Genomic DNA, 12,835 nt, shown 5'->3' with positions numbered 1-12,835 from the left:
GAAAGAAAATTTAGAAAAATAAATCCTAAAATAACACTACAAGGGCCGAACCATCATGGTGATGAGAAGGGATTTTTGTGTTTTTTCGCGTTTTGACGTAAATTGACGTATACTGACGGCTAGGGGTGTAAATGGGCCAGGCTGGCCCAGCCCAACCTACGGCCCGACCTACGTTGAGCCCAGCCCAAGCCCGGCCTTTCAGAAAAGTAGAGTAGGCTTAGGCTTATAAAAAGTTTTTTTAATAAATAGGCCATAGGCCAATTTTGTCAAGCCCGGCCTACAGCCTTGTAGGCTGGCCTATTTAATTTATTAAAATAATAAAATAATATTTATTTTATGTGACAAAGACACAAAGTACCAAATATCAATATCTCTTACTTTTTGTGCTATTTTATTTTATGAAAGGAAAACTTGTCTAATGTCTCCAAATTTTACATGTTGTTGCAGCTTAATACCATGGAGCAATGGGTACCTTGCTGGATTATGATGTTACTGATGAAGATCTTTCAATAATACTCTTCTTTCCCTTGTCTTGATGGTGGTTTAAAGATTTTTAGATGAATGACATTCTCTTGTAGACGTTATTTCAGCATCCAGCAATTGTATTTTTCTTATTTTTCCCATTTCTTTGACTCTATTCCTCTATGATATACATTCTAGAGTTGAGATATTATGTTGACTCTTTCTTGTTTATCATTTTTTTCTTATGAGAAGTACTAGTGTATGCATGAATGGAACTTTCTTTGCTCTATACAATTATTTTTTTTGCCTAGTATATATAGTGGGAGGCCTACAAGGCCTGTAGGCCATGTCAGGCTTTCTTATTTTTGAAAATAGGCCGGGCTTGACCTACAAATAAAGCCTTTAATAGGCCAGTAGCCCAGATAGGCTGAATTTTTTTTTACGTAGGCTTGGGCCAAGATGGCCAAAGCCCAGCCCAGCCCAGCCCATTTACACCCCTACTGACGGCTGTACATGGTTGTATAGGTTGTCGTACGTCGACTTGAATCCTGAACAGTGAAAGAGTGAATTGCCCTTGGTCCTAGACCAAGTGGATGGAGATAAGTGATTGTATTATGCATGTGAAATTGAGAATTGGCATGCATTTTGTGAACTTGAGTAAGTGGGAACGTCCTATGTGTAGGCGTTCTGTTCAGTAGCAGACTTGGAACTTAAGCTACTGCGGAGCTAAGTGAGAAAACTATTTAAGGTAACCTCTTGGTACTGGGGCTTGTTTCCCTTTTCTGTTCCACCTTGCCAGTTGATGGCAACGGTAGGAAGTGTATATGAGTAGTGTAGAACAACATGAGCATGCATGCATTATCACAGTGGGTACTTATGTACCGAGTCTCTAGCCAGTAGACAGTTTTAGCCTTCGGGCAATTTCGGACTTCCACTGGATAGGTCTCCGAGAGGGAGTTCCAGTTGACCTAGGGTCGTGGTGTGTGATCCGGATAGGAGCACACTAGGAATGTCTCGGGTGTTATGGTTGGTTTGGGCATCATGGTTGTGGTTCTTGGAACACACCTTGGATGATACCCGTAGGCTTATATATGCCCAGGGCGTGCGTGGTATTGGTAGCTACCATCCCGCATCGTCGTATTTTGTATCCCGATATTCCCCAGTTTCTCTAAATCCCTTGCTTTATCCCGTTTTGAAAGTGGTTGTTTTATACTATTGATATGCATCGAAGTGAATCATTGGGCGGAGTTTTCTCTAGAACCTCTGGGTTACTGAGATATATTCGTATATCTCACCCCGTCTCGGGGCATTTATTTCGGGATGTACCTGTGGCGTTGGAGCTGCGGGCAAGAGGCCCGTGATAACTCATATTTTGTTACACTTATTTATTACTCTTGGTTGGTACTTTTATGATTTATTTGAATTAAATAAAGGTCTTTTAGGTCAATTCACTATTCTAGATTTTAGTTGGGTTTAATTGATTTTCGTCATAATTTTCCAGATTTACGCTACTTTTGTATTTTGACCATATCTCACTCTACAGATGTTCGATTGACTCCGGTCTTGTTGCTATTTGCAGCTAACAGATAGGGCTACAATCGCTATTTCAGCTACTGAAGCCCAATTCGGACGGGAAGATGGTCGAAAATTTCAAGATGACATGTTTTGTTGGAATTTTATTTTGACGTTTGGACTTGTAATTCACATTAGGACCCAATGTGTTTAGGGCCCAAGGCCATGTTTTATTTTATTGTTTTATTTTTTATTTAGCTTTTATTTTATGTTTTGGCTGAAGTGCCCTAGCCGTCTTGCGTGACGGCTATTTAAGGGAGACTCTAGGAAACCCTTCGGCAGTCAGTTTTTACAACAGAGAAGTTCTCTCTGAGTTTTTATTCAATTGCGTTCTTCATCTTTTTCTTCTTCTTCATCTTTTTATTTCAATTATGTTTACCTTAGCCATGCGAGGCTAAGAACTTTTTAATCAACCTAAGGGTGACGGATTCCATGGATTAGTCTTGAGGGTCTGCGCTTTATTTTAAATCAGTTTCGTTTTCCTTCCAAACTCAGATTGATATCGTGCGATCGTGGATATTCAATCTGAGGTTCGCGATTGCGATTATGGAAAGGATTAATCATCAGATTTGATGATTAGGTTGATTGACCCTATGACCTTAAATCAAGCGGGCTCATACTCTGCGATTGTATGAGTAGAAGCATCGTCTTTGATCAAATGCTAAGCGATCGCTTAGAGAGGGTTGTCAATTGGAAATAAGGATTCTGATTCGATTGACAAATCAATCACGATTCTGATATCCTCTTATCCGAGGAAAGACGTCCATGGAACCCAAACCTTAGGTTGGTTATTTTTAATTACGAATTTTACATACAATTTTACATTCTGCCTTTTTAATTATTGAATCAAAATCCAAAACCCCCTTTTATTTTCTGTCATCGTAAGCGATTTTTACCCAAACAATTTCCTTGAGAGACGACTTAGGGTTTGCACTTTACTACAAAATTTTCTGAACCCTAAAGAATTAATTTTTAATTTGCGCGAGTTCGACAACTCGTGTCAAATTTGGCGCTGTTGCCGGGGAAATTGCATCGGTCTAAATCGTTTTCTGATTCTTGATCATCTTCACCTTCTTTTTCTTTAATTTTCGTTTCTGAAAAAAAAATTCAAAAAAAATTCAAATAAAAAAATAAAAAAATTTGTGTCTTATCTTACGTTTTGTGATTTTACTGCTGTATGCGTTGCCTATGATGCATGACTAGGAGTAATACCAGTGTTGATGATTTATATGCATATGACCCTGAGATAGAGAGATCATTGCATGCTGCTAGTAGAGCTCGTAGGTTGACTTACAGTAGAGTTGTTCCTGAGCATACCTTAGACTCAGAGTCTGTTTATTCGAGTCCTTTACATAGTGTTTATTCGTTTGGTCATTTATTTGATTCTGAAATCATGGGTGATAGAACACTTAAGCAATTGGCTACTCCTAATGTTGATAATGAGCAGCCCTTGTGTATTCGTTATACTAATCCTGTTGTACCTTTTGAGCTTAAGTCTGGACTAATACACTTGCTGCCCAAGTTTCATGGTCTTGCAGGTGAGGATCCCCACAAACATCTGAAGGAATTTCACATAGTCTGCAGCACTATGAAGCCAACAGGGGTGGATGAGGAACAAATCAAGCTGCGTGCTTTCCCTTTCTCTTTGGACAGTGGAGCTAAGGACTGGTTGTACTACCTGCCAGCTTCCTCCATTGTAAGCTGGAATGACATGGCCAGATTGTTTCTGGAGAAATTCTTCCCTTCATCCAGGGCCACTTCAATCAGAAAGGAGATCAGTGGCATAAGGCAAGCTAATGGGGAGAACATGCATGAGTATTGGGAGCGATTTAAAAGGCTTTGTTCAAGCTGCCCACACCATCAAATTCCAGACAATCTCCTGCTTGTTTACTTCTATGAAGGGATGCTGCCTATGGATAGGAACCTTCTGGATGCAGCTAGTGGAGGAGTCCTGAGCAATAAAACACCTAATGAAGCCAAGGAGCTGATTGCTGAGATAGCTGCTAATGCTCAACAATTTGGCACTAGAGCCAACAGCAGTGCAATCTTCCAAGTGCAAACTCCTCCAATGCAAAATCCAACAGTAGCAGCAACAGGAGCATCAAGCACAGATAACCAGAGAATGGAGAACAGACTTGATGAGCTGACATCAATGGTGAGGCAGTTGGCAGTGACACAGACTGTGCAACCTTCTGCTCAACAGATAAGCAACTTGTGTGGCATCTGCTGTGATCCTTCTCACCCCACGGATGCCTGTCCTTCCTTTCATCAAGACAGCGGTTTCCAAGATGATCAGTCTGTTGCTGCAGTTTTTCCTGGAAAGCCACAGTACCAGCAGCAGCAGCAACAAAATAATCCATTCTCCAACACTTACAATCCTGGCTGGAAGAATCATCCCAACCTCAGATGGAACCAGAATCAGCAAAATGTTCCATATCAGAGTCAACAAAATTTTCCATACCAGCAGAAGCAGCAGTTCATTCCACAGCAGAGACAAAACTTCCAGCAACCTGCTCCCCAACAGTTGCAAGAACAACCACCAGTGCAGCAGCAAAACAGTGGCAGTGGTCCTTCTTTGGAGGACTTAATGAAACAGATGGCCAGTGGCAATCAGCAGTTCCAGCAGAGGACTGAGTCTTCCATTCAGAATCTGCAAACACAGATTGGCCAGCTTGCAACGTCAATAAATCAAAATCAACATGCAAGTGGCAGCTCCCTTCCATCCCAAACAGTTCCAAATCCAAAAGGAAGCGGAAATGTGAGTGCTATTACTTTGCGGTCTGGAAAGCAAATGGAGGAGCCAACCCACACTGCTGCTGAGACATCCAATGAAGGTGACACTAGCTACAAGAAGCAGAGCACTAATACATCGGATGTCCATATCCCTTTGCCATTTCCTCAGAGAGCCACTCAGTCAAAGAAGCAGTCAGCAAAGGTTCAAGATAAAGAGATACTTGACACCTTCCGGAAAGTTGAGGTGAACATCCCTCTTTTGGATGCAATACAGCAGATTCCGCGATATGCCAAGTTTCTAAAGGAGCTGTGCACCAACAAGAGGAGACTGAAGGGAGATGAGCAGGTTAACCTGAGTCAGAATGTATCGGCACTCATCCAGCCCATGCCTAAAAAGTGTCAAGATCCAGGGACATTTACTATCCCTTGCGTGATTGGCAATTCTATTTTTCATGATTGCATGCTAGACTTAGGAGCTTCCATCAATGTTATGCCTGCATCTGTGTTTAAGTCTCTTGGTCTTGGTCCTTTGCGTGCCACTGGTATTGTGGTTACGTTAGCTAATAGGAGTAGTATTCACCCATCTGGTTTGATTGAGGATGTATTAGTCAGAGTTAATAATCTGATTTTTCCTGCTGATTTCTACATTTTAGAAATGGGGAGTGAGACTGCTACTAATAGATCCCCAATCATACTTGGTAGGCCTTTCATGAGGACAGCTAGGACCAAGATAGATGTTCATTCTGGTACTCTTTCCATGGAATTTGGTGATAGCATTGTGCATTTTAATATATTTGATGCCATGAAACATCCTAGGGAAGAGCATTCTGTCTTCTGCATTGATGTGATAGATGACGCTGTTGAGGATGTTTCTGCTAAATTCCTTGCTGAGTTTTCTACTGATTTTGATTCTGATTTCTGTGGTTGTGGTGATAGTCGAGAGTGCATTGTATGTGATGAAATAGCATCTCATCTTTCTGGTTTCAATGATGCACTGATTGATGATTCTGATTATGAGTGTGAATCTGCATTTTCTGAATTGCCTGCTGATATTATTGATGATCCTAATCCTGTTTCTGAGAATTTGTTTACAGGCATTGCTGCTGACTTGTTTTCTGCAGAATTTGCACCACCAACTACACCTCTTCCATCCATTGAGCAGCCTCCGAAATTGGAGTTGAAGGTTCTGCCCGACCACTTGAAATATGCATTTCTTGAAGAGAATGAGCAGCTACCAGTCATTGTGGCAAAGAACCTTCTACCTGAGCAGGAGGATAAACTGTTAACCTTGCTGAAGGAAAATAAGAGGGCAATTGGGTGGACAATGGCTGACATTATTGGTATTAGTCCTTCGACATGCATGCACCGTATTCTACTTGAAGGAGCTAAACCAGTGAGACAACCCCAAAGGCGTTTGAACCCACTGATTCTAGATGTGGTGAAGAAGGAAGTAACAAAACTCTTGCAAGCTGGCATGATTTACCCCATCTCTGATAGCCAGTGGGTGAGTCCTGTTCAGGTGGTCCCTAAAAAGTCGGGAGTCACTGTGATTGCCAACCAGAATAATGAGCTGATCACAACAAGAGCTCAAAACAGTTGGAGAGTATGTATAGACTACCGTAGGCTCAACCAGGCAACCCGCAAAGATCACTACCCTCTTCCATTTATTGATCAGATGTTGGAGCGGTTGGCTGGTAAATCGCACTACTGTTTTCTGGATGGATACTCAGGCTACTTCCAGATCCACATTGCACCTGAGGATCAGGAGAAGACGACCTTCACATGCCCCTTTGGCACATATGCATACAGGCGGATGCCCTTTGGACTTTGCAACGCACCAGGTACTTTTCAGCGTTGTATGGTAAGCATCTTTTCTGAGTTGTTAGAGGATTGCATGGAGGTTTTTATGGATGATTTTAGTGTCTATGGTTCTTCTTTTGATGCATGTTTGGATAATTTGGGTAGAGTTCTGAACAAATGCATTCAAACCAATCTTGTGTTGAATTTTGAAAAATGTCATTTCATGGTTGAGTCAGGGATAGTTTTAGGGCATGTTGTCTCTAAAAAGGGTATTGAAGTGGATCCTGCTAAAATTGATGTTATTACTGCTTTGCCTTACCCCGCTTCTGTGCGGGAAGTTCGTTCTTTTCTTGGCCATGCAGGTTTTTACAGGCGCTTCATTCAGGATTTCAGCAAGATCGCTCTTCCATTGTCCAATCTCCTCCAGAAAGACATTGACTTTGAGTTTGGTGAAGCATGCAAGGCAGCTTTTGATCATCTGAAGCGCTGCCTAACCATAGCTCCTGTGATCCGGGCACCAGATTGGTCTATCCCATTTGAGTTGATGTGCGATGCATCCAATTATGCTGTTGGAGCTGTTCTTGCTCAGCGGGTCAACAAGGCCCCACATGTCATTGCATATGCATCCAGGACGTTGGATTCTGCTCAATCCAACTATACCACCACTGAAACATCTGCTTTCTTTAAAAGAAATTTCAAAGCTGCATAGTCAGAGAAAACAATAACCTTGGTATCTAACAGATATGACCGAAACTTATTAAGAGCAAATACTATAGCCAAGAGTTCTTTTTCAGTGGTGGTATAGTTGGATTGAGCAGAATCCAATGTCCTGGATTCATTTGCAATGATATGTGGGGCCTTGTTGACCCGCTGAGCAAGAACAACTCCAACAGCATAATTAGATGCATCACACATCAACTCAAATGGGAGAGACCAATCAGGTGCCCGGATCACAGGAGCTATGGTTAGGCAGCGCTTCAGATGATCAAAATCTTCCTTGCATGCATCACCAATCTCAAAGTCAATGTCTTTCTGGAGGAGATTGGACAGTGGAAGGGCAATCTTGATGAAATCCTGAATGAAACGCCCGTAAAAACCTGCATGGCCAAGAAAAGAACGAACTCCCTGCACAGAAGCGGGGTAAGGCAGAGCAGTAATAACATCAATTTTAGCCGGATCCACTTCAATACCCTTTTCAGAGACAAGATGTCCTAAAACTATCCCTGACTCAACCATGAAATGACATTTCTCAAAATTCAACACAAGATTGGTTTGAATGCATTTGTTCAGAACTCTACCCAGATTATCCAAACATGCATCAAAAGAAGAACCATAGACACTAAAATCATCCATAAAAACCTCCATGCAATCCTCTAACAACTCAGAAAAGATGCTTACCATGCAACGCTGAAAAGTACCTGGTGCGTTGCAAAGTCCAAAGGGCATCCACCTGTATGCATATGTGCCAAAGGGGCATGTGAAGGTCGTCTTATCATGCTCCTCAAGTGCAATGTGGATCTGGAAGTAGCCTGAGTATCCATCCAAAAAACAGTAGTGGGATTTACCAGCCAATCGCTCCAACATCTGATCAATAAATGGAAGAGGATAGTGATCCTTCTTGGTTGCCTGGTTGAGCCTACGGTAGTCTAGGCAAACTCTCCAACTGTTTTGAGCTCTTGTTGTAATCAGCTCATTATTCTGGTTGGCAATCACAGTGACTCCCGACTTCTTAGGGACCACCTGAACAGGACTCACCCACTGGCTATCAGAGATGGGGTAAATCATGCCAGCTTGCAAGAGTTTTGTTACTTCCTTCTTCACCACATCTAGAATCAGTGGGTTCAAATGCTTTTGGGGTTGTCTCACTGGTTTAGCTCCTTCTTCAAGTAGAATACGGTGCATGCATGTTGAAGGACTAATACCAATAATGTCAGCCATTGTCCACCCAATCGCCCTCTTATTTGCTTTCAGCAAAGTTAATAGTTTATCCTCCTGCTCAGGTAGAAGGTTCTTTGCCACAATGACTGGTAGCTGCTCATTCTCTTCAAGGAATGCATATTTCAAGTGGTCAGGCAGAACCTTCAACTCCAATTTCGGAGGCTGCTCAATGGATGGAAGAGGTGTAGTTGATGGTGCAAATTCTGCAGAAAACAAGTCAGCAGCTATGCCTGTAAACAAATTCTCAGAAACATAATTAAGATCATCAAAAATATCAGCAGGCAATTCAGATAATGCAGATTCGCACTCAGAATCAGATTCACCAATAAGTGCATCGTTAAAACCAGAAAGATGTGATGCTATTTCAGCACACACAATGCACTCTTGACTATCACTACAATCACAGAAATTAGAACCATGAATAGATGAAAAATCAGAAAAACCAGCAAGGAATTCAGCAGAAAAATCCTCAACAACTTCATCTATCACATCAATGCAGAAAATAGAACGATCTTTCCTAGCATGTTTCATGGCATCAAATATATTAAAATGCACAATGCTATCACCAAACTCCATGGAAAGAGTACCAGAATGAACATCTATCTTGGTCCTAGCTGTTCTCATGAAAGGCCTACCAAGTATGATTGGTGATCTATTAGTAGCAGTCTCACTCTCCATTTCTAAAATGTAGAAGTCAGTAGGAAAAATCAGATTATTAACCCTGACCAATACATCCTCAATCAAAGCAGATGGGTGAATACTACTCCTATTAGCTAACGTAACCAGAATACTAGTAGCACGCAAAGGACCAAGACCAAGAGACTTATAAACAGATGCAGGCATACCATTAATGGAAGCTCCTAAGTCTAGTATGCAATCATGAAAAACAGAATTGCCAATCACACAAGAAATAGTAAATGTCCCTGGATCTTGACACTTTTTAGGCATTGGCTGGATGAGTGTCGATACATTCTGACTCAGGTTAACCTGCTCATCTCCTTTCAGTCTCTTCTTGTTGGTGCACAATTCCTTTAAAAACTTCGCATATCTCGGAATCTGTTGTATTGCATCCAAAAGAGGGATGTTCACCTCAACTTTCTGGAAGGTGTCAAGTATCTCTTTATCTTGAGCCTTTGCTGACTGCTTTTTTGACTGAGTGGCTCTCTGAGGGAATGGCAGAGGGATATGGACATCAGATGCATTAGTGCTCTTCTTCTTGGAGCTAGTGTCACTTCCCTTAGATGACTCAGCATCAGTGTGGTTTGGCTCCTCCATTTGCTTGCCACATCGCAGAGTAATAGCACTCACATTTCTGCTTCCTTTTGGATTTGGAACTGGTTGGGATGGAAGGGAGCTGCCACTTGCTTGTTGATTTTGACTCATTGACGTTGCAAGTTGGCCAATCTGTATTTGCAGATTCTGGATGGAAGACTCAGTCCTCTGCTGGAACTGCAGATTGTTAGTTTCCATCTGCTTCACTAAATCCTCCAAAGAAGGACCATTGCCACTAGCTTGCTGCTGCACTGGTGGCTACTACATTTGCTGCTGCTGCATTGGTGGCTGCTGCACTTGCTGTTGAGGTGCAAATTGTTGAAAATTCTGCCTCTATTGTGAAGGTACAAACTGCTGCCTCTGCTGGAATGGTGCACTTTGCTGATTCTGGCTCCATTTGAGATTTGGATGATTTTTCCAGCCAGGATTATATGTATTGGAGAAGGGATTGTTTTGTTGCAACTGGTACTGTGGCTTTGCAGGAAAAACTACAGCAACAGACTGATCAACTTGGAAACCGCTATCTTGGAAGGAAGGACAAGCATCCGTGGGGTGAGAAGGATCACAGCAGATCCCACACAGGTTGCTTATCTGTTGAGCAGAAGGTTGCACAGTCTGTATCAATGCCAACTGCCTCACCATTGATGTCAACTCATCAAGTCTATTTTCCATTCTCTGGTTATCTGTGCTTGATGCTCCTGCTGCTGCCACTATTGGATTTTGCATTGGAGGAGCTTGCACTTGGAACACTGCACTGCTGTTTGCTCTAGTGCCAAATTGTTGAGCATTAGCTGCTATCTCAGCAATCAACCCTTTTGCTTCATCAGTTGTTTTATTGCTCAAGACTCCTCCACTAGCTACATCTAAAAGGTTCTTATCCATAGGCAGCAACCTTCATAGAAGTAAACAATCAGGAGATTTTCTGGAATCTGATGATGTAGACAGCTTGCACAAAGCCTTTTGAACTTCTCCCAATACTCATGCATGTTCTCCCCATTAGCCTGTCTTATTCCACTGATCTCCTTTCGGATTGTGGTGGCCCTGGATGAAGGGAAGAATTTTTCCAAAAATAATCTGGACATGTCATTCCAGCTTACAATGGAGGAAGGTGGCAAGTAGTACAACGAGTCCTTAGCTCCACTGTCCAAAGAGAAAGGAAAAGCACGCAGCTTGATTTGTTCCTCATCCACCCCTGGTGGCTTCATAGTGCTGCAGACTATATGAAATTCCTTCAGATGTTTGTGAGGATCCTCACCTGCGAGACCATGAAACTTGGGAAGCAAATATATCAGTCCAGACTTAAGCTCAAAAGGTACAACAGGATTAGTATAACGAATACACAGGGGCTGCTCATTATCAACATTAGGAGCAGCTAATTGCTTAAGTGTTCTATCATCCATGATTTCAGAATCAAATAAATTACCAAACGAATAAACACTATGTAAAGGACTCGAAGAAATAGATTGAACAGACTCAACAGACTCAGACTCTAAGGTATGCTCAGGAACAGCTCCACTGTAAGTCAACCTACGAGCTCTACTAGCAGCATACAACGATCTCTCTATCTCAGGGTCATATGCATATAAATCGTCAACACTGGTAGTACTCATAGTCATGCATCATAGGCAAAAGCATACAACAGTAAAGTCGCAAAACATACGATAGAACACAAAAATTAAAGAAAATAGCAAACATAAGCGAAAATAAATCTACGAAACATACTAAATGAACTCAGAATGATATGAGACCAACTCTCCTAAACTCTAAATGACCTTACGGACTCAAAATTCAAATAACATTTTTTAAAAAATAAAATAAAATAGTAAACGAACGAATTCAGCGAAAATAGGGCTTGATTCGTCGGGCTTTGCCCCACGACTTTTGACAGGGATGATCTTCTTCTTCAGGTCACCAATTTTCAGATCGATCAAAGTAAATCAAACAAATCCAGAAATACCCGACACGTCCTGAAACGACAAAGAAACACCAAAACGGGTTAGTAAACGACAGAATTTGGCAAAAATAAAGGCCACCTCATGCCCTTTTAGGCCATGACTTATGCTCAGAAGATCGAATTCCTTTGGGAATTGAACTCCCGAAGCCAATCCCTCAGAAATTTTTTTACCGATTTCCCCAAATTGCCCAAAATTGCCCTAAAACGTAAACCGTAATGCAAAAAATTCAAAAACTGAGACAAAATGCATGTGCAGAATCAAATTCCGATGCAGAATCAAAGGTGAAGAAATTGGAATCAGAAACACAAACGAGTACAAACGCAGAAACAAGACAGGTGCCCAAACATAAATTTTTTTTTTAATTTTTTTTTTTAGAAACAGAAACGAAAATTAAAGAAAAAGAAGAAGATGATCAAATTCAGAAAACGATTTAGACCGATGCAATTTCCCCGACAACGGCTCCAAATTTGACACGAGCTGTCGAACTCGCGCAAATTAAAAATTATTTTTTATTAGGGTTCTGAAAATTTGTAGTAAAGTGGAAACCCTAAGTCGTCTCTCAAGGAAATTGTTTTGGTAAAAATCGCTTATGATGACAAAAAATTAAAAGGGAGGTTTTGGATTTTGATTGAATAATTAAAAAGGCAGAATATAAATTTGGAATAAAAATTCGTAATTAAAAATTAACCAACCTAAGGTTAGGGTTCCATGGACGTCTTTCCTCGGATGAAAATATATCAGAATCGTGATTGATCGTCAATCGAATCAGAATCCTTATTTCCAATTGACAACCCTCTCTAAGCGATCGCTTAGCATTTGATCAAATATGGTGCTTCTACTCATACAATCGTAGAGTATCAGCCTGTTTGATTTAAGGTCATAGGGTCAATCAATCTAACCATCAAATCTGATGATTAATCCCTTTCCATAATCGCAATCGCGAACCTCAAATTGAATATCCACGATTACACGATATCAATCTGAGTTGGGAAGGGAAACGAAACTGATTTAAAATATAGCGCATACCCTCAAGACTAATCCATGGAATCTGTTACCCTTAGATTGATTAAAAGGTTTTTAGCCTCGCACGACTAAGGTAAACA

The 12,835-nt window shown here is 41.3% G+C and overlaps 1 protein-coding gene across 1 annotated transcript; it reads left to right on the top strand.

Annotated features, from left to right (window-relative positions):
• The first annotated feature begins 3,427 nt into the window (after positions 1 to 3,427).
• Positions 3,428 to 6,033, top strand: LOC133303143 (uncharacterized). Its single transcript, XM_061503021.1, has 4 exons — positions 3,428 to 4,455; positions 4,600 to 4,735; positions 4,823 to 5,786; positions 5,999 to 6,033. The coding sequence occupies exons 1-4, from the start codon at positions 3,428 to 3,430 to the stop codon at positions 6,031 to 6,033; spliced, it is 2,163 nt and encodes a 720-aa protein (XP_061359005.1).
• The last annotated feature ends 6,802 nt before the right edge of the window (positions 6,034 to 12,835 follow it).

The sequence above is a fragment of the Gastrolobium bilobum genome, unplaced genomic scaffold (assembly GCF_033153095.1).
Source record: "Gastrolobium bilobum isolate Gb01-03AN ecotype WA unplaced genomic scaffold, APGP_CSIRO_Gbil_v1 utg10336, whole genome shotgun sequence".
In the NCBI taxonomy this organism is placed as follows: Eukaryota; Viridiplantae; Streptophyta; class Magnoliopsida; order Fabales; family Fabaceae; genus Gastrolobium; species Gastrolobium bilobum.
This window is presented reverse-complemented; position numbering and strand designations above follow the sequence as displayed.